Source organism: Apteryx rowi, unplaced genomic scaffold, assembly GCF_003343035.1.
Source record: "Apteryx rowi isolate R43461 unplaced genomic scaffold, aptRow1 scaffold_334, whole genome shotgun sequence".
NCBI lineage: Eukaryota > Metazoa > Chordata > Aves > Apterygiformes > Apterygidae > Apteryx > Apteryx rowi.
In genome coordinates this window covers 98,469-121,748 of record NW_020449797.1, presented here as the reverse complement: position 1 = coordinate 121,748, position 23,280 = coordinate 98,469, and the positions used below count along the sequence as shown (strand labels likewise).

Below are 23,280 nucleotides of genomic sequence, written 5' to 3'. Positions count from 1 at the left end.
TCAATAGGTATTTGAAAGAAAACTCAACTGTTTCGAGTAAGCCTCAATAGTTTCTCTGGTATTTCCTCAGTGCACGAGCATATTTATTGCCGAGCAAGTGGGAACTCCAGCTTGACTTTCCAGATGTCAAAGTGGACAGTAGTTTTAAGTGGAAGTCACAGTGGTACATGTTTTGACTCTCCAGCTCTTTCCAGTTTCATTTTAATCTAGCAATTCTTTAAATATAAGTGACCCAGCTTGTAGTGAAATCTGGTCATCATCTCCACTGCAGAAATCAACTGGGAAAGCCCAGAATTAGGTATGGCTCCTTATTATCAATGTTAATTTTGCCACTGTCTCAGTAGCTCTTCCAGCCGCTGCACTATTTTAATGACTTTTTAAGCAGAAGGTTTCTTATCCCAAATTTAGTACCTCTTGCTAAGCATCAGAAAACTGTGACCCATCGCCAGGAGGCAAAGCTTACGTAGCGCTCCACACTACAGACAAGCAGGCAAGAAGTCCAGCTAGCTGGAAATCCATGCATTTAAAACATTGAGTACATTTAAACAAGTAGGGTTTTTTTTAATTCATGTAAGAATGCAGAGTCTGAGAAATACATTTTAAAGTATATTTCTTGTATTACTTTCCCACCTGTGACCCACCAACAAAAACACAGGGTGATTTTTATAATTAAAGTGACTGATGTACCTCAAGCATGTCAGCAGGGGGAGCAGGCAACCAATTTTGGGGGAAAAGAAGTTACCTGAGTATCTCTCYTTAAAAGTGGTAAGGAGACAGTTTGGAAACGCTGCAACACCAGTATATGAAAGTAGAGGGCATTTATATARGAAAATAGGTATTTATGCTAATATATAATACTACAGCTAGCAAAGATGCCCCTTCGTACCGTATTTTATATTAAGACAATTAACACTCCTTTCCTTCCCACCCCCTCTCCARAAAAACTTCCCGTTTCTTCACAAGTACAACTTCTCTGTGTTTGGATTTTACACCCTAAGTTTCAGAAGCCCTACATCCATGTTCACTAGATAAAGCACATACTAAATTATGAAACAACACTCAAAATCAGAAAAAGCACTGTATTCAAAACTGAAGATGAATATATGTACAGCATCAAAACTCAAACCATCCTCTCTTCAATCCATGAATAAGGTTGCTGCAAGTACATTCAACTAGAAAATATGAAGAGAGAGCTGACAAGCAATAGAAAAACCACAGCAAGCCACTGGATGTTGAAGAGTTCAAATGCTGTGCTTGAACAGGACAACTTTTAAACTCTGCAGTGGCACTGGTTTTTTTTTTTTAGATGACAGGAGAAGACTGGCATTAAAAATAACAAAAGAGCTAGACAATGATCTTGCCTACCAAAGAAACAACTTCAAAACACTACTAAGCTTTTTACAAGAGCAAAGAAGGACACGTCCATTAAGCATTTACCTGTCTCCTACTTGGATTGGTATCAACAGATACCACATATAGTGACTGAGATAGGCAGATGCACCCCCATGTATGCCAAACAGCATGTATGCCTTCACACATTTAAAAAAGTTTCATAATAGTCTTAAAAACTTTATTTAGAGAAGTCCGTAAGAACTACAGTTAGAGTGTACATTTACTCTTAAACTTCATTGTTATAAATTTCACTATGAATAACCAAAGTCTAAGGCAGAGAAAAAACCCAAACCACAATTTAAAGGTTTTTAGTTGAGATGCAGACAACAAACATATGCAGAATGCTTTGAAAAGTCCCAAGAAAGTTAGAGCATTTTACAGAAAGTATTCTACCAAAATATGTTTGACACTTACAACTGAAAGATTCCCAAAACAATTAATCCATCTCTTTTGCAAAACTGATTTTCACAGGAAGCAGGGTAAAAAATACTGCTCTCATCCTGTTTCTCAAAGAGAATTTTAAAGTGTTCCCTATTTTACATTCACTAGCATACTAAATAGAAATCAAGCTTTAATATGGGACAAAATGCTAAAGAAAACATAGTACCTTCTTCATACTTGTTGATGTACTCATTCATTTGCATAATTTGATAATCTACAACTCATCCTTGGTCATTAGTGTAAACTAACAATCTCTAAACTAGCAGTAGATCACCATAGCGTTCTTTTAACCTACCGAAACACTGCAGGATATCTCCCAAATATAATTTATTATTAAAAGGAGACTGCAGTGACTTAACACATTTTAAAACTACGGATTGAAAGATTACTCCTTGCTGTAGAATGCAGAAGTAATTGAAAACAAAAATACCTACTTCTTTAGGGCTACAAAAATCCTGTTCATGTGAACTGATCATAAACTGGTTATTTTCTCAGGTGACCAGGCTTTTAAAATAATAGTTACAAGATATAAATTGCTCTACCCATTGCAGGAATGTACTTATTAATTTAAAAGCCTAATGCAGACAATTTACACTTAATATGATTCTTCTACTGTTGGTGATTTGAACAATAATATAGAACAGTTCTTATCCTGCTCTGCAGTGTCTCTCTGGACCCAAAAATCTCATCTGATTAGAGCTGCCAAATACCTCTAACCTCTCTCCTAAAATATTCTTACAAAGCAGTTATGTGCTTAAATTTGTGGCATGCCCTTAAAACTCACAAGCTGTATAAAACAAATGAAACAACCAAGCTGCTTGGGCAAAGCCTATTTTAATCAATTTATTTTTAGTTTTCATATTTATTTCAATAAAAGTTTCTTGAAACATAAGCTATGCTGATACAATCAGGCACTGACATGCCAAAGGCTCCAACAGCTCTGGGAAAGCATGTAGGTTGAATTTGGCAAGTTACTTCTATGTCCTTAATCATAAGAAGACTAATTGTTACGTTACATGAACTGCAGCAACAACCAGACGTGCCAATCTAGTATCAGGCCACTATTGTGCTGAGCACTGTACAGACTTACCATAAGGCAACAATCTCTGCCCCAAACTACTCGTGAGCATCTCACCAAACTCTCAGTATCCTCTACAGTGAGCAGTAGCTATACTGAGAAGTGAACAGACTGTAAATAGACCTACACAGCCAACTCGCACCTTATCTGTGAAAAAACAAATGTCATTTCAAATCTGCGAAATGACTTTTATTCTTGAACATCTGGCCAGTAATTTAACTGCTATACTAGGAGTAACAAGCATCATATTTAAAGATTATAAGTAATTTTATGAAGTTTCCGTGACGCCAAAGAATAATCTCCGATTCCTTACCTGAAATTCATCAAAACATAAGAGAGAAGTTTCTTCACTTATTTCCTCTGCTACTGGTGCAATTGGGTCATATGATTTGGCCATAAATCCTGGTTTTCTTTTTGGCAAGCTCTGCTTGAGGCGATGTATCCCTGAGTTGACAAAACAGAGAGAGAGGAAAAAAACAAAACCAAAAACAAACATTTATTTCTTTTTGTAAAAATATGGAAAACAAAATTGTTTAGGTAGCAAATAAAAAGTTACTCAATCCAGTAAAAAATGGCAAATTTAGTACAATTTCAAGAGGACACAGAGGTTAAGTTTTCAACCACTTCCAGATAACTAATAAAAGCTGACGGATTCTGTAATTTGTATTTTCTTGTTTAGAAATATGTAAAAAAAAAAAAATAGAACGCTGGGATGCTAAACACCTATTTTATTTTTATTTTTTAAAAAAGATACATATTACAGTTTTATCTTGCTCCAATTCATTACCTTAATTTCAGTATATGTTCAAAATTTGGTACTTTGTCTTAATCTCCTCTGTGAAGATCAAGAAACCCTTACAGTGTTTACAAATTAATGGCACAGCTCTGTCCATCACATGCTTTGAAAGCATATTTAGAGTGCATTTAGCTAAAAGAACTCAGCTAAAGCAACACATTTATATTTTAAAATGTACAATAAGATGATACTGGTATAAAAAAGATTACGTACATACTTTACTATGTGATAGATTGCATTCTATTTGCCTAAAAAATGAGTATTTCGTAAACAGAGGTCCTGCAGTAAGAGGCTTTTTTGAGATAAAATGGAAGTAGAACACAAATGCCAAGAAAATCTTAACAGTGACACAACAAAGAAAAGAAGACAGCAGAAGTGGAAATTGTTTACACCAATAAAAGCTTCCCAAGAAAAAAAATGCAGCTGTCACAATACTTGTAAATTACAGCATTACTTAGCAATTCCAAAGTATTTTAGGATCACAGAATTTAGAGACAGACACACTTTTAAAAATACCTAAAACAGAATCTCAGGCAATGTAAAGCGCCTTGCTGTTCCATATAAGGTCACGCTGTCAGAAAGTTTTCTGCTACTTATGATCAAATTCCCTCCATAATTTTTCTCCAAACTACTGATATATGATAGTCTGCCACCACAGAACAGTTCTCCTTGGCTTCTATATGTTATTTAGTTATTGCTTACTCAAACTGCACAGACTGAACTCAATCTTTGCTGTCTGACATACAACTCTCAAAGAGTTTGGCTAAGATTCTTTTGGTGGGTAGGTAACCAATTTGTTCTTACAGATGTGGTCGTACAAGTGTCTCGGAGAACGAACAATTATTCCCCAACCTCTTAGACAGAACATTGCTACAATTTTTATAGGTACTCCCAAGATGCAAAGTCATCATTTTTTATTTCCCATCTTGCACAAGAGTTTGCCATTCTTCTCTCAGCATTTTATTTTCTGTTAAAGAACCCAATACTTTCCTCTGCAAGCTTCATAACCCTTTTCCTATGATCAATTTGGGTTATGGTTTTTTTTTGTTTGTTTTTTAACATGAGCAACAATTGAGACAGAAGCTGTACTTTTCTGTATTTTGTACGTTAATTTGTCTGTATTTTTTTCTTTAATTCCTTCTGTTTTTGAGCCTTTATCTTGTGCCAATTCTATCTGGTTTCATGCAAACTAAGTTTGTCAGTATCACTTGACTCTTTCGATCAAAAAGTATATTCAATATTGTATGTGAAGCAGTCAAGCTGAAGCTTTTCCATTAACACACAACTCTTCAAACTGGAGAGAAGGCAACTTTGGGGTTATCCATGTTTTAATTTTTCCATTCCCCTTATACATCTGTGTACAGATCACAACTTATCCGTTAGCAAGAAAGTGAGGAACACTAATTACTACTAAACCCCAAAACACAAAGTAGCAACACTTGATTTTTTCCATAAAAACAAAACAAAAAAATCTTTCCAGACTGGGATGAAAAGAAATATGGAGAAAGCTGGTAATGCCTGAAATAACATAACCACTTGATAAGTCACAAATCGATAAAATTAGTCCATATCTCTGAAGCACTGATTTAGTTGCCTCTGAATTTCGATGCAACACAGAAAATTATGATGTAGCATTTATATACTTATCTGTCCTTTTTAGTGACAGCATTATGTTGCTTTCCACATTCGCTTTATCATTCAGGTTTAGGAACTGTCTTCTTCAGATTGAGTGCAAGCTAATGAGTAATTGGAGAATGTTTAGTTAAGGAATTAATCCTAAACATGCATCCAGTTTTCTACACAATCAGGTATACAGAAACTTTGAGAAGAGATTCTTCAGAAATAATATCCAATTAACACCTATCCCAGGATGACAGACAATGCTGAAGTCCTTAAACTTATTCTTTCCTTTTTTCTTTTTTTTTCTTTCTTAAATACTTAAAGTTACATGGAGTAATATGCATAGAAGAATGAGACAGGCTTTCTTCACAGATATCATATTTCATGTAATTCTTGCAAATACCGGTGTCTGCACTTACTCTGGTGTACATCTAGCATGAAGCCGTGAAAATGGACTCTCTTTTTCCTCTCCACTTCTAAGTGAGAATAGAATATGTCCATCACCATTGTCTTTCCTGTGCCTTCAAACACAAAAAACAAACACACACACCCAACAGGTAGTTAATTTAAAAACAGTACATACTGATTACAATAATGATTGTTCATTAGCTTTGAACTAATGAAACTATACATATATGTATATACTGTAACATATACTATATATATACACATAATGAAACTATATATATATATTCCGCAGAATAAGTACAAGACCAGGCTGTTTGGGAAGAAATGTTATATTTTATGTTTGAAAACCCATAACAATCACATTTTTGTTTTATTGTTTTAAAATTTTGATCTATACAGAGTTGGCCCAAAGGTTGCACAAATGGCTCCCTCTCCTTCTAAAAAACATCCTTAATGTTTCCTTTTCAAAAGTGAGGATGTTTGCATTCTGCACTGCTGCAATTAGAATATACAAATTCTCTCCCTGCCCCCCCTCCGTTACTTCCCAAATCTTTAAACTGTACTGTTAAACATTGGTGAGTGGGTAACATGCTGGAAAAAATATATATATACTAATATAGCCCAGTCCAACAGTTTCCAGACTTCTAACTGCAACTGCATTAAACAACATATATTTCGGAAGAAAAAAACCCTGGAAAACGCATTAAATTAGTTAAGAACACTAGATAAACACAAAGCTTTTAGAGAGCTTGGATTTGACTACACCCRCATTTACCTCAGATTCCACCCGAATTTACGCAGCTGCCACTCACCAACGTCCCCGTAGATGTAAAGACCTTTTGGAGGCTTGCTTTGGGCAAAGAGCTGCAAAGCAAGGGAACAAGAATAAATACGAACACCAGCTACAACAAAAGCAAGCACATAGCTGTGGTAACGAATGAAAGCGCTACACTCAACTACCTAAGTGGGACTAGCTAGCAAAATATAACCCAGAATGAATGAGCAGCTCAGAACTAGCAGGCAATCTAATGCTGTATTTGTGTGACAATTATGAACATAAAGAGGCCAAAAGCACAAGCGGTTTTGTCTAGATCAGCGTGAAAATACGACCACCTCCAGTCTTTGTACACATGTGTTTTTACCAGGACACGTACAAAATTATTACATGTTTCCCAGTCCATCATCATCAGAACAAACCCTCTTCCTCACTAAGTCATTTGAACAAACAGCCTTAGGAAAAAAGATATAAAATTAAGCAGTATCACAGTACTTGCAGATATATGCTTTATATACCTATTAAAGCAGCTTAAGATATGAAACATATGGCTTAAGATATAAGCCGTAAGGATTTAGATAATAAATATGGCAAATCTGGTTAGTATTCCAAGTCCCTTTCCTCTCTGCTTTGAATGTTAAATGAAGAATTATCTATGGTTTAAACATGACCAGAATCAATGGAGTCACAGTAAGAATGTCATTTTTATACATGAAACGGGTTAATTTCAAAGTATGTATTTTATTAACCATAATTTTTCCAGGAAGTTATATTTATCTTGAATGAATACTGCTTGAGAATTTTTAATCTCTTAATCTTACTCAGCCCAAATGCTGTAATACCTGACAGTTTATTTTCTCTATTTTACTCAATAAACAGATATGTTTGTAGAAACTTTTGCACTAACCTCAAGATTATCAATCTGAATCCCCCTCCCCCAGTATTGTACAGCCACTTCCAAGTAAAATTATAAAAAACACCAGTTCTTAAAAAGCTGGAAATCTTAACAAAATTTTCACCAATTCATGCAGCTGAACTGACAGCCACAAAAACACTGCACAAGAGTATTCGGTTAAAGTGCTGCACTTGGAGTTTTGTGAGCAGAGCAAAAACAGAGGAAAATTAAAATTACAACCCTTTGGTCTCATTTGGAGCTCAGTAATTGCTAAACAACTTGAATGTAGAGCACTTTTCAAAATACAGCACTATATTTAAAGAAATGGGGAAGTTGGTAGCAAAACAATAATTACAATATGAAAGAAAATATATGACCAAAAGTAGGAAGATGAGTGTCTCAGGTCTCTGTGCCTTTACAGTAGTAGTTTATCCAGAAAATATGCAAGCATAGCTCTCATATAAGATCCACTCATAGATTTAATTTAGCATTATACTAATAGGATACTCAAAAATTTATATCATCAGTCTGTGGCTGAACAGGGCTTCAGATGCTCTGAAACAGTTCCATTAACAGACATGGCTGCAACTATTTGCTAGTGCTTTAAAAGCATAGCAAGACAATTTAATTAACGAACATTTTTGTGTGCCTTTTGAAGAGCCTGCACTCATTACAATTACTAAATGTCAAAGTTACACAGCTAAGAAAGGAGAAATGGGAAAAAAAAATTGGTATTAGATACAGATATAAGAATTTCTTTACTTTTAATTTGAAATTAATAAGCACACAGCCATTCTTACAAGGGGAAAGCCTATTACATAAAAAGGTTATATTAGAATGATGAAATTGTGATGAATAATGAAATGAGACATTTCAGAAAGAATGACACAGTTAGAAAAACAAATCAATGTTTGAGGTACTGCTTTACCTGTCTTTGTAAAAATTATATATTCAGAACAAGCAGTAATGCCTACATTTTTATACAGATGTTTCAATTTTAACGTGTTCATTAATTACATTTAACAATCTTGAAGTTCATCCTTTCAGGCAGATTTTATTCTCACTCCAATACTTACCATTTCTAGAAAACATRTTAAAGAAGGTTTTTTTGGCTAAAGGAAACAAATATAGTGGCTTGGGCTCCATAAAAGTCTAAACCTACTTCTGGCTGATTTAAAAAAATGGAATTAGGTTTCTGTGAAGACAGTAATTGCCAAATGATATCTAATTGCTAAAAGAAATGGAGGGATACTGGGACAAATCTGAATGGGTTTTCTGTAACTGATCTTCTATAAAAGCAAATTTAAGAGCAGAAAAATTCTTACCCTCATTGAGCGATTAAAGAAAATTACAGAAAATATTTTACATCCAAGCAAGACTATGTTGCCTTTTATATGTCTGCCAGAAGTGATACTGTTGCCACTTTTAAGGTACCTACTTCCTCAATCATGTCAGATACTGTAGAAAACAAAGAATTCATAGAAGCATTCTTGTTTTTATATCTTTCATAAAATAAAAATAAACATGATTTGTAGTTTTTTAGTACTGAAACCCAGACATGCAAAATCATACATCAGTCCTCCCCAAAACCTTGTGATGAATATAAGAAGATGAAAGAGATGAAATAAAATTTGAGTGAAATTCATATCCCCCAACACTATCCATCTGAAAGTTTTGCATTTTGTCTAACCCAATTAACTAGGCTCCTTCCACAGCCAAAGTGGAAATCCCACACCTACAGGTGAAGATTCATCCTATTTTAAGCTGCATGGGATTTAACTTTCATACAGCTAAAATTAGAGGAGATGGAAAGTAAACAACAGAATACACGAGAAGCAACTGAAGTTTATAACTGGATCATGGTTTCCAGCTATTCTGCATGACCGTAAAGTGGACAAAACTTTTTTTCTTTTTTTCTTTTTTTTGTAATGATCCTCACACATCTTCTGAAGCTTGAAAGCTGCATGAGGAAAACAGCAACTTTGGCTACAATTCCTGATGACATTGAGTCAATGCTGTTGGCTCACTTTAGACCAGAGCAAGCAGCCAGGCCAATCTGCTCTGCTGTGTGGGGAAAGTCAGTTGCCCATGGGAGTGAAGGGGAAGATTGGTCTTGGTACTTCAGTATTATCCAAAGATGTATTTGGGATCTCAGCATAATCACGTTCAATTGCTTGACAACAAATTTGCTTTTGCTACAATGACAAGATTTAAGGATGTTAAAGATTACGTTTAAAATGTACAAAATCAAAGATATTAAGGGATGCGATAAAATTTGAGTCTGAAGGGGATAATTTAGAAAGTTTTAAATATATGTTTTGAATGCTCTCAACACCCTTCCAAATGAGAGCATCACCACAGATGTGTCAAATCCCTTCCGTTCTCAAAGTTTAAGTCCTGTAACATTCTTTGCAATAACCAGTAAGCACAGCTTATTGCTCGACTGAATTTCATAATCATTAGTACCTGCTTACAGCAGGAGCTTCTTTTCCTTTTATAGATCTGTTGTCTTACAGATTTTTTTGAAAGTTGTTCATATATGAAAATATTTACAGTTCCACAAGAAAAAACACACGTCGGTGTCCCCCAATTTACAGAACTCTGTTGTCTGCTGTCAAAACTTTTTATACATTTCTGTTTCAGAATGTGCATGCCTTTCTTTGATTCTATCATGTCAGACATTTCACTTTAATTGATCACTATCCTCTCTCCTCTAAGACATTATATGGGTCAAAACATCTCCTTCACTCTGACAACTTCTTATTCTTTCTTCAGTGTTTTTAATGATGTACAACATCTTCCCACCTCCCCCCATACTCCCTGCCTTGGATGCTAAAAGCAAGCAATTCACTTCCTGGGAAAATTCACACACTGATTTGAGAAACTTTCAGGTGAAAATACATTTCAATATTAAGTTTGTTAATTAAAATATGCAAAATACAGAAGGCAAGTCCCTAGACAGTAGATTAAAAAAAACTAACAAATCTGCCTCTCTCTCTCTCTCTCACTCTTTCAGACCTACTTTTCGTTGCTGTTTAGCTGAAGACATTTTCAAGGTCTTGAATGGTGTTTAGCATTGTTCATACCTCTTCAAAACATGACCTCACTTATAATTGAGCTTATTTCAAGTCATTAGTACAGCAGCTCAACAACTCTTAAGATGTCCCAATTGGTATTATTCTGAAAAGCTGGAGATCTGAAACATCTAGGCAAACTCTCATGGCCTTGAACTTCAATTCAGAGGATCTCAAAATATCTCAGCATACAAGGCCATCCTTTCACCAAGTTGAAGATCAAAGTCATTGTTCAAATTTGAGTAATAATTTTGAAAAACAGAAGGCTACTTGATTTGCAACAACAGACTAATTGTTTCTCCCTCAACAAATTCATTCTAAGCTAATCCCCATTCCCCCCAAAACCCTGCATCATAATAAAATATATATAGTTTTATTATCATGACGGATATGGCTGATTTTTTCTCCAAAACTACTTACTTTAGAAAAGTTTTGACTGTGAGCTAATGCAAGTTTCTCAAATAAATGCTGAAATGTTTCTACTGCATATGATATTAATATCTGCTCCCTTATTTTTACAGTATTTTTATTGAAAAAAATCCTATTCAGATAAAAAGTGACAAAAAGAACAAAGTTAAAAACAAAGCAGAACATTCTTTTAATGTTCATAACTGCAAGAAGTTTCTAATTCTGGAGTAACTGTCATTTTAGAAGAGGTTCCTGCATTTCTATCACAGGCAATAAAATTATAAGTATCAGACTAAAGAGGCTGAAAACTAGTTTCCCTGCTCTCTCTCTCCTTTTCTTCACTGGCACTTCTTAATTACATTCTCTTCAATGACAGAACCAGAAAAAAAGTGTATCTGCTTGAAATGCTGCACATCACTATTTTTAATTTCTAAAAAAATGCCACTAGATTCTTTTGAACACAGGAGATTTCATAATAAAAAGAGGTTAGTCAAATTTCCAGAAACCTCCTGAAAGAGTAAAATGTTGACCTACACACTATTATGTATTATTTTGTAATTAAATACAATGTCAACACTTTTATCATAAAAACAATGGAATATCTATAGCATAATGTTTATCTTGATGTCCTAGTATATTTGAAAATTACAAACTACCAAGTCTTCCTGGGAAGAGAGGGCCAACAAGCTAATCACCAACACAAGATATAGCTGCACCTATTTGCTAGTACTTCTTGGAGCTACTTTACACTAGTTACATGAGCTACTTTCACTCATAAGCCTAAATCCTGTTAAACATACACTCACTCCAGTGAGCAGTGCTTACCACTTCTTGATAGGAAAAGCTTTCATTCTGCTCTTCAAAACTGAACCAAGTCTACAACAGTATCACAGACCCTGGGCTAAAAAAATCACAATAGAAAAGCATGCAATAAAAAATTCACTGGATGTAGACAGAGGAACACGCCATTACATCACTATCTACAACTGATACAGTGCTTGATGCTTATGATTTTACCAACTACTTATTAGAGTTGTGACTCTTATTCGGGGAAGAACCTTCATTAAGTGTTGATTACAATTTTGCTGTAGCAAAACCTGGCCTGCACTAGGATTTAAACCACAGTTTATTTGGCTTAAGACTTCACTGTATTTCAAAAGGAGCTCTGTTTGAGTTGATGAATAACTTCCCCAAAGATAGCAGAAGAGAAACAGAAATGCTATTATTTGCTCTTCTTCATCATGGACCATGATTTGATTTAATTTCACAAGCTAGCAGGCTTTATCAGAATTACACAAAACTCACTGCTCTTCTTTTCTGGGGTTCTCATGCGCGCCATCACAATGCCCAATCTGGTCATCAGTCTTCTTAAGATTTTTCACACAGATACCAAAAGTTACAAGAAAAACTCAAACTGCAAAAACTCTTATTCCAAGAGCAAGTAGTTCTACAGCCACTTTTCATGAAGTGAAGGCGGCATTACTTTCCAGATATCAAAGAGCCATGTGACAATATTTTAAAGCTGATTCAAACTTAAAGCATGGAACTGAAGAAATATTAAATGAAAGAGAAGGGTATTTTAAAGGAACTAGCGACCACTGTGTTCACCCATTAAAACAATGGCATTTGACTTTTTGATTTTAAGAAAATGTCAGTCACAATGGCTTTACTGCAGTTAGCATTGTTATACAGGAACAAAGTACTATCACAATCTCCTAAATAGGATTAGTATTACTTTCGTTCTGTGCAGTAGAGACTTTCTTCCCTATTCGTGCTTCCCAATTAAAGGAACAGTAAATAACAAACCCACATAATGGCTACTGATCTACAAAGCCCTTACAAGACACCTGCTGTAACACGATAGGAACTCCAGTCAACCCAAGTCAGTCCTAAAAGTTGTTCTCTGATGCTGAGTTTGTAGAACAAAGTCCAAATGTCCGAAACAGTTTACCAGTAGAGATGAGAATACTAACCTACTGATCCTTGGCTTACACAGTAAGACCAAATCCTTGGTCACAACATTTTTCTAAAGAATGAAAGCAAACCAAAGTTTGGCAGTCTGCCCAGAAGATAATGTAGGAGCAAGTCAAATAACCGGCTTCCTTTTGAGTGCTTTCCTCCTTCACAATTCAGGTACCGTGTATGCAGACAATTTTGAAATAAGCAATTTAAAAGACTATGAGCCCAACATGGAAACTGGAAAGAAATCTAAGAGAGAAGAAAAAAATTTCCACATAAAGCATCCTCCAGATACAAGTCTCTGGCATGTTAGATTATGCTTATGAAAGAAGTTTGCTTAATCAAGGACAATAAGGGAGGTTTATGAATTCAGCTTGATCTCCTCACATTCACGGGAAAACAGTATCTTTGAGGTGTATCACCATATTGGTGATACAATTGAATGACTTAGGCTGGAAGGGACCTCAGGAGATCATGTGGTTTAACCCTCTGCTCAAAGTTAGGCTAATTTCTTCCAAAACAGAACTTGCAAAGACACACTCACTGCCCTTTAGGAACCTGCCTTAGCACTTTGCTTCCTGTACTTCATCACTCTTGTGTTTTTCCTTCCAGAGTATCTGCCTTCTGCTTCATGATAAGTATTTCCCATTCAGGTTTCTTCTCTCACCACACCTCCTTCCTAGGTATCTAGTCTGCTTCCTTTCATCAAGGGGCAGGAAAAGATTTATGGTATTTCCAGTGAGGGATATGATTAGCAAATACATGATCTCCAGCTACAAATCTTAGTCTAAAGCATTGAAGGGATATAAGAGGCAGTCTGACATGAGAACCCATGTCTCAAGGCTGCACACCCTGCTACACTTGCCTGTTTGAAACAAGCACATCGGTGGCCATTTACAAGTGTAATACTCACTCTCCTAGCAATCTTTACTTTTTTCATCACTTGAAGCTAATATACCTCACAAGAGCCTTGGAGTGGTAACATGTCATTTGGTGCCTAAAGGGTAGAGGACACCATATCTTTTAGATGCACTTGAGGCCTGTAGGATTTGGCACCTCTGATCTCATGCAACAGCACCTGGACTTGCCATGTGGACAAAATGTAGTAGCTGTGCCACATAATAGGAGAATTTGGGGTTATAATGGGAAGTATAATGGGTCAGGTATCAAATCCAATCAGTTAGATATTTAGACTTATGCTCATGAGATGAGGTGAGCTGCACAAAGAATGTTGAGAGAGGCTGACACACACAGAGATTTATTAGCAGGGTCTGCAGTTGATGGCATACATTGACTGCAATGGTGAAAGCTACTTTGATGGAAAAATAAAAATAAAAATGGGGCAAGAGAAAGAGAGAAAGGGAAAACTCCCAGTGGCTGGCTGGGAACGGCAGTGACAGGTCCCAAACAGCAGTCCTCCTTGGGGCAGGGTGTTGTCTCTCCATCACAGCAGAAGTGATGGTCAAGACAATGATGGTGAGGATTATTTTTGCCATACTTTTTTTAGCACTATACACTTTTCATCAGGACCCACTCGAACTCCCTATTGGGTGTTCCCATTTAGGATGCCATTTGTGTTGACTGGAGTATTCTAAACAGGTGCAAATGGTGCACATTCATTGGTTGTTAAGCTTCTGTACACACCTACTATGGGCTAACATTTACTGAGTATCTAAATAACTAGGTACCTACCTTGGTGAGCTCTATCTTTGGCTTTCTCTGCTATAAACTAAAATCTACAAAACATGAGGCAAGGTAAGTGGAGCAAAAGAGGGGTGATTCTCACGCCAATTCCAGGAGCTTCCCATGAGAACCTGCCATAACAACACTATCAGGGTCTGCAGGTGCAAGGCCACGAGAGCAACAATCCGAGAACAACAGCATGAGAACAATAAACCAAAAATAAGGCCACAGAGGCTCTGGGAAACCCTGCCTTAATAGCTTCAGGGAAATGTTACAGAGCTGCAAACAGAGGAGGCCCTTAGCGTTACTAAGGTTAAGGCACTGTGCAACAGGGGTATGCGTGAACTTTTAATACTATGAAAAGGGTCTGTGATGCCCAAAAATACACAACTGGGGTACACGGGTGCACACCACACCACTGTCTTTTTCCCTCACCTCAGCTGGGACTTAGAACACTGGAAAGAATGGACATTTTTAAACAAGTCATGTCTGATCTACATTATAATGTTTTGTAAAGCTTAATTATTTAGCTTAGATTATTTAGACTCTGCTCGCTAATTTCATTCATACTCATGGAGAAGTCTGCTAGAACACAAAACACTGATGTTCAGCATGGGTACCCAACCACACAAAAATTATACCAGCACTTGAGAGTTAAAATCTGGTCTAGGCCCTTCTCTTCTATACCCAAATGGTAAAAAGGTATTTTTAAAATGGCTAAAAAAGGCAAAAAGTAGATGTAATCAAAGTCATACTTGATTTTCTTTCAAAATTATTTAAATATTATTTAAGTTGGTTGCTGCCAGAGTGCCACTGGCATTTTACAAATCAAAGAACAGAACTACAAATGAGAAAATGATCTGTCCATAAAGACCCAGCTGCAGAACTAAGGTCCAAGTTAATGACAGAAACCGATATATTTTTAAGCCCATTCTTATGGGAAAGCATAAATTTAAAAATAAATTCGCAACACCACAGACCTCACCTTTGAGAGAAGATTTTTTGAACTTATGCTGTAGCCTTTAAGGCTCTCATGCAACTTCTGCAGGTGCTGCACAGCTCTTCTTTGTTGCTCATCATTCTTCAGCTCTTCTTGTTCAATCAGAAAGTTGTAATGTTCTAAAGGTCCACTGCAAACCAACAAGGCTCTAGAGTTAGCATCTGTAAGAGTACCAGGGGCTGTCTTCTCATCCCCCTGACCTGTGTACACTGTAAAATGAAAAGCAGAGTATTAATAAAGAAGTTTTGAAAAGCATCCTCTTATATTCATAAAGATTTTAACAATTTATGCCATGACAGATATACATCACTTACCTATACAACCATTATAGTATGTTACTCCTGGTTTTTCATTAAATAAACTTCTTCCTGTAAGACACCTTTAGTAGCTTTAGCATTTGTTTATGAACAAACACACACAAAAGCCCAACTGGAAAGCTGGTAAAAGATTTGGAAGTACTGTTGCAAGGAGAGGTTTTCACACATTTGTTGCAAATTGGGGCAAAACCATTTAAAAATTCCAGTAAAGTGTATTTTTCTGAATAGATTAATCCTTCTGAGAGAGGAGGACTGATCTAGGCAGAGAGGGTTTAAAAGCCAGTGTACAGGAGGGCAAAACAGGAGAATTTTGTACGAAAATTTAAGGAGTTAATGAAGACCACGGCAAGCAAAACAATAGCTGCCCTGCACTTGTCACAGTCAATTCTGCTGCTGTATCTTCTACCTAGAACAGCAGGGAGCACGCCCAAGCAGAAATTCTGCTGTCGGAAACCAGTTCAAACTACTGAAGTAAACTATAAAGAAAAAAAAAAGAGCAAAAGAAAATCAGAATTGCCAGGCACAAAATCAGATACAGCTTGCAAAGAACATGAAGGATTACAAAGGTTTGCTAAAGCAACAACAGAAATACAAATTTAACAACAGAATACAATGAAAAAATGTTTAATATCTTCTTTGCTTGTCTCACTGTTTAAAAGATTAGGTATAATCATATGACTAACACAATTTGTACCAATGATAAAGGAATTAAGGATGTGAGTAGGAAAAATACATGTTGGAGACTACAAAGTTACATATTTTGAACATTGCTAGTTCTAATGAAATTCATCCTTAAATACGTTAGCCAAGTCCCTTATGTAATGTAATGGCCTCTAACAGCTTTCTTTGAGGCCGTGGAAGACAAGGTGAGGCTCCAAAGCACAAGGAAAAAAATGAAACAGTTTTAATCTTTAAAAAGGAGGGAAAGGGAAATGCAAAACTTCATAGGTCAGCAGAACTTCAAAACATACAGAAACACTGGAAAAAGTATAAGCACACTTTTTTTTTTTTTTGAGAAAGCACTGAACAAGATAACGACAAGATAATTAAAAGGCAACACTAATTCCTCAGGAACAGTGTAAGATSAAGAGTTTTCCTCTCTGCCCAGGTAACATACTTGGTGGGTAGAGCAGAAGCATCTTAACTGCAGTAATACTGCGTCACACAGCATTCTTGTATGTAAAGTAGGAAAATAAGGTCTAAAGGAAACAGCTTTTGACTGGGTATAAAACCAGCTACAAAGACTACACTTAATCAACTGTTACAGTTAAACTAGACAGAGGCATTGATCAGAGTTTCAGAAAGGGCTCAGAACCTCAACTTGGTGCAATTCTGCATTTCCATTCATGACTTGTATAGGTCAAAATAAAGGACATGAACTGAGCATACAAGTCACCAAGTCAGGAGGGGGTTGCAAGCACTCTGGAAGGCAAGGCAATTCTGACATATTGCACAAACAGTTTAATACAAATAGGATGCAACTCAACAAGGACAAACACCAAGCACTGTGCTTAGGGGGAATAAATAACTGAACTTAAGAGCTGGGGAATGACCAACTAAAGAGCATCTCTGCAGAAAAGGATCTAGGGGCTATAGTGGGTCACAAACTGATAGTAAGACATCRTAATGCTACTGGGGAAAAAAAAAAGCCAAATACACTGAGATGTGTACATGGGGGCAACACAAACACACATGGAATAACTCTGCTGTTATGCTCAATAAGCAAAGGGAGTAAGATCTCCTCTGGAACACACTTTTCAGTTTTCTCACCATATTTCATAGAAAGTATGGACGAAATGGGAGAGACTAGAAGACTATTTAAAGTAGTATTTGTTAAACCATGGGTCACAACCCACTGAAAAGTTGTAAGAGGGCTCTAAGATGCACAAGAAGAGTTTTAAATTGTTACAAAAAATAGTACAAAATGAATTCAGTTATAAAAAGAAAAAAAATATTGAACAATAAAATGAAATTATGTTTATTTATTGCTAGTAACACCTTAGTTTCTCCAAAGTAAGGAAGTCACTGTTTACATCTACAGCCAATAATTATACTAAATTCTCCTGCCCTAAAGGAATTGAGTTACTGCTATGAATTAAAAGTAATTAGCTCATCCCAAGCCAGAAGGATCACAAAGTCTGTGACTGCAAAAATTGAGCAAAACATTCAGAGAAGTGAAGACTAAAGAAAAGCACAATAGCTATCTCCAGATACATAAAAGGGTACTGAGAAAAGGAAAAAGGAAATAAACTGTAAACCTAATTAAAGCAATGAAATAGATTATTAGTCTAGAAGTTGCAAAACCCTAACCGCTGGAGAGGGATTTTAAGAATAAGTTTCACAAACATCCATCAGGAGCAGGTTAGTGATAGCTTACATGCCCCCAAAATGGAGGGGGAGAGAGAAACAGATGGTCTTTCAAAGTTTTTTGAGCTTATTTTTCCACCGTTTTATTCCTATATGAAGTGAACCTGGGTCCTGTGATCTGGACCTCAAAACTATCCATTCCTTTGCCACATACAGAGCTTGTCTCGTTCTGAGAGCTCCAGTTTGAGGGAAAACCAGTGCCCCGGTATGCCATTATATCTATCAGGCCACAAGCTCCTACCGCTTACCACAAGCTTAGAGGAGGGGGGAGAAAAAAAAAAAAAAGCAAAAGGTGATTTAGGGATAAGAAGGTGTTTGGAGCTCATGACCTTCTTGGCCATGGACAAAGCACGCCCAGTAGGACTGCTCAGAAGCATGTTTTTTGTCTCAGATTACATGTACTTACAGCTAACTGTCCCAGGAGTGGGAAGAAAATACTTCATCTACAGATGACAGAGATGGAGAGTATGTTCGAGTGATGACAGAGGGTGTCGTGGGACAAATTACTCACTGTACTCACTGTTTTCCCAAAATAATATTCAGCGTTGGGATTTAAATATGAAGGGGGGTACACTGTTGTAGTTTCACCAGGAGATGAACAGTAATTGCTGAGTGATAAATTCTGACTTGTAGCTGCAAAACAAGGGCATATGCCCTTAGGGGAAACAAAACAAAACAAAAAAAGCATGTAGGGGTGTCAGAGGGAAGTCAGTCAACAGAAGAGCTATTCAAGTGAATAAACTATCCTAAAAGAAACAGAAAAAAACTGTGGGTCATCCATTCTAACCTGCATTTTGTGGGACAGATTACTAAATCTTTCACACTACAATACTTGGTAATCTATTCCTAGAGTGATAAAAACAAGGAACCTTTAGAAATTTTAATACATCACAAAAGAATACAAGACTACTTTTACCTTCCATAATTTTAGATGGATTCCTATTCTAATAGTAGTTTCCCTACTTGCAGACAACTTAATGGTTTAATTGGAGTCCTATAGCCTTTTCTTCCATAGCCTTCCTTGCAAAAACTAGGTTCGTATGCATCTCTTCCATTGCGTTATGTATGCAATGCAAAGCTTAGAGTTGTCGCTTGCTTTTATTAGTTCCCTTCTGCAATCCTTAAATATGTCACATGGAAAAAGCAATTTTAATCTTCATGCAAAGTTCTAGATATGACTATAGTAAAGTGCAAAGCCAATTCTCTATTCACTTAGTTTTACATAAGACAGTGTAAAACTAATGAGACATGCATTTATCTAAAACAAACTATCTTTCCCACCTCCAGGGTGCATGACAGTGCTAGTGTTAGATATTGTCACCTTTAGCCTGACATTCACTGCTTCTTAAAGAGTCGCCACCAGGTTGCAACTTATTAAATTCCTGTTTCTAAATCATAAATATTCAAATGTAATCTCATTTTATTTCAATTGGCACAATTACCTGCCTGCACTCACCTGCCTATTTGCCTATCCAAGCATCACAGACGAAATTGCAGTAAAGACCTACTGTGATACAAACAAAAAAATGTCCTGCCTTGGAGAAATCACTAAAGCCAACAAGAACATATTAATTTATAAATGCCTTAATGAAAATATCGATCTGAAACCATAAAAATTTCCCTTAAAGTGAGGAACTTTATACTTTTCCAGAAAACAAGCTTTAATTCATGACTGAAAGGATAAGTGCCTAAATAAAAATATTAAAAATTGTTCATAAATTTGGTGACCCTTTGTTCTGGAAAGGGCAGCAAATTGAAAAACCAATCAGGCAACTGTCAAGTTTTCCTACTGCGCTTAGAACTTACGTCTGAGATGACACGGGCAAAAGGCATGCGAGTTTCAACGACACTGCTTATGAAAGCAATAGTCGCAGCTGAAGCAGCCACTAGAGTTATTTCTGTGAGAAGATAATCTGAAATGGAAGCTAGATTGTGGTATATCAAAAACTGATCTTGACAGCAGCCGGGAGCAAAGAAGGGTGACTGAGATACACATCACTCACCCTGGTGACCTTTTTTTCCTAGTAGTTAGATTTCATTATGTAAGGTTTTGAACTGTAACATCTAAAATCTGACAAAAAAGAACTCACTTGATGAATTCCAGCAAGCCCTCATCTCCCTCATATTTGAGGACCCGGAAAAAGAAAAAAAAAAAAAAGAGCCTGGGCTTCCCTAATGCGTCTTTCCTCTTTTCTGTCTTTCTCTTACTGCAGAAACTGACACCTCGAAAGCCCACAGATTAATAAATTCAAAGTTATGCAAAAGATTTCATGTATTTAAAATGATTATCCACTACTGGAAGAAAAGAAGTGATACTTCCACACTGCAAAACTAAAATTTGGTCTGCAAGATTCCTTACTGCAATAAACTAAATATCTTTTAAACACATGATTAGAACTGTAGCCTGAAATGCAATGCAATGTAAGGATAAAAGGAAAACCATGACAGATATATAGCATCCAGCTAAAGAAGCAAAGGTCAAACAAATAGAACTTAACTCCTTTTACTGCAAAAGGTGAGTCATGGTTCAGATTACACCCTTCACCTCACTAAAAGGTGAGTGACCTATAGTACACATGAAAATATTTATTAATAATTTGGGACACAAAATGAAGTTGAAAAAAGCAGTTCGAGAAACTGATAATGAAAAAATTGCCTTTGCTGTAAGTTTCAAACCACTCCATCCTGAGAATGATCAGTAGTTTTCATTCATGAAGATTAAGGCTGAAAGAGAACATTGACCTTTCTAAGTATTAGGGATAGTTAAATTTGTCTAATTATCCTGAGCTACAGCCAAGAATTGTGTTTGAATACAGCATATTTTGGTGAAAACATTCTGAAGACATAAGAGATGGAGAATTAAAAATTTCCTATGCTACATCATCCTAACAGTTAATCACTATTTGTCTTATCAATAAAAAAATTTCCAACTAATAATTGTTTGAGAATTGCATCTAAACCAAACTCTTTTCACTGAGATTACAACTGCACCAAAGTTAATGTTCCAAAATCACCCAAGTGCCACCTCTGCTGACAGCCACAACCAAAAAGCTGGAAGAGCTTCTGCTAAACCAGTGCTAAGGCACAGTGCCAACACAGGAAACACATCTGTTTCATTACTGCTCTGCAGACAGGATTCCATCTCAAGAGCTTTTCACAAACACTGAAATTAGTGTGGAAAAAAACGTAAGAGAAAACAACTTCTGTAAACTGTCCTTGTCTTCAACAATCCAAGCAGAAGTTCAGAATCTGAATTCGGGTCAAACTGCTGCAAACCCTCAAACCCCTAATGTAAAGCTGCTAAAATTGCCTGTGAAACTCAGCTGCCATGACGGAAGAAGGGGACTTTGAAGTTCCAGGGCACTTTGATTAACAGGCAGATGGTGGTACCAGGGACCTCGCTAAACTCATAAYTAAGTTGATAACAAAACTGCTGCTAAATCTTTCCTTCTTAGATGGTACTACAGTGATGGGGAAGGACAATGGTACAGTCTTATAGCTCCAAAGGTTATTTTCCTGCAGGAGAATGGGAGCGAAGGTCGGATCAGAGAAGACAAACTTTTTGCACTGCTAGCATCTATAGATGGTAATAACGCTCTCTTGTCTCATCTATTATTAAACATAGGTGCAAGTTTTTGCAGAATCAATCTCAAACGTGTAAACTGCCCCATGGAATATAAGGATTTGGATAGGTTAAGCACATGCATTAAAGTTAAGCACACGCCTAAGTCTTCAGAGGAAGAAAGTTAATGGTCAAAGAAAGTGGCTAATGCCGCTGAATTTGCCTTGACCTTTATAAAACAGTAATATGTTCACAATTAAATTAACCTACACATATTAAAAGTGTTAGGCCAATATCAAATAAAATCAAATAAAAAAGAACATACTCAACTATAACTAACTGAACTGCTTATTTAATCATCAAATTATTTTCAGTCTGATTTCCTAAGGATATAGGTATTGTACAATCATGTTACAATGTGTGTATATGAACACTTAGCAGTCCTCCCAAACATAACTTTCAGATCCACTAACTTCAGTGCATTTCAGACCTCTATGCACCCCCAACAATTTTAATTGAATTCTTCCATTTTTGTAAGACTCTGGCAGAGGACGAATGGATTCCACAAACGAACAGGAAAAAAAAAAAAAGCCATCACCTTCTAAAACAAGCCTGGAGTTAACAAAGCCTAATTTCCTATGAACGTGTATATTGTACTGACTTAAGTAAGTCATTTAGGCTACCAGATAAAGCTCAGCCATTACTACGCATCAGAGGATCCTTATGGGGAAAAAAGTCACTGTAACTAGTCTAAACACTGTAAAAGTTCCAGTCCAAGGCTGCACTTTGTCAGACACCAGAGAACTCATCCCCCTATCAGGTTTTCTCTCCCATTTGCATTATTTGGTGTCCAGCAAGATGTGAACTCTGCCTGAAGCTTTGCCTGCAGTTGGGATATCTGTAATGTCGCTCCCCTCCATGAGCTCTCTGGTGTTTAACAGCAGATAAGTTTACAATGCAACCACAGTGTGATTTATTTCAAAAGGCAATCAACTAAACTCTTATTTGTTGGAAAACAAGCATCGTTAATTCCGGAAGTCACAAAACTACTTATTAATTTCCTACAGATCTTCCAAGTGGTCTCCAGCACCCAGGAGTGCCTCAGCAGATTCACCTTGCTGCGAAAGGCCCTACCACTTACCTGTGCTATCCCTGAGCGCGCTAACCGGGGCGCTGGCTTTGCCATGTGGCGTGCTTGAACTGCACAGTGCAGAAGACGGAAAGGGTGGACGGCCGTGAACTGCTTGGGTGGGACAGCACGGGCAAGCACAACGGCAGCTAACCACGCAAGATACTTTAAKGCGATTTGAAGACAACAGGTCGTTCAGCCTCGCAAGAGCGAACAAGAAACTCTTCGCCAGACACGAGAGGAAGCCGGAGAAAAGGGGCCGGTTATGGGACGTGAGGCAGGAGAAGCAGAGGGAAAAGCCCTTTTCATACGAGGTGAGGGCCAAAGGCCCGGGCCGGTGGCAGAGGCCGGGCCAAGCCTGGCGGGCGAAGGGGGG

At 36.8% G+C, this 23,280-nt stretch overlaps 1 protein-coding gene across 7 annotated transcripts in view; it reads right to left on the bottom strand.

Moving 5' to 3' along the window:
- Nucleotides 1-15,908, bottom strand: part of AFG1L (AFG1 like ATPase) — a 66,924-nt gene extending 51,016 nt beyond the window's left edge. Inside the window, exons 1-5 of one of the 7 annotated variants that reach the window (XM_026072026.1) lie at nt 15,844-15,908; nt 15,515-15,738; nt 6,548-6,599; nt 5,747-5,848; nt 3,225-3,355 (exon numbers count right to left, since the gene is read on the bottom strand). In XM_026072026.1, coding sequence (XP_025927811.1) covers nt 3,225-3,355; nt 5,747-5,834 — 219 coding nt within the window. In that variant the 5' untranslated portion in view covers nt 5,835-5,848; nt 6,548-6,599; nt 15,515-15,738; nt 15,844-15,908. Of the gene's footprint in view, nt 1-3,224; nt 3,361-5,350; nt 5,444-5,746; nt 5,849-6,510; nt 6,600-15,509; nt 15,739-15,843 lie in introns of those variants that run through there. The other 6 variants (XM_026072020.1, XM_026072021.1, XM_026072022.1 and 3 more) reach the window with 6 other exon arrangements.
- Nucleotides 15,909-23,280: the final 7,372 nt, after the last annotated feature.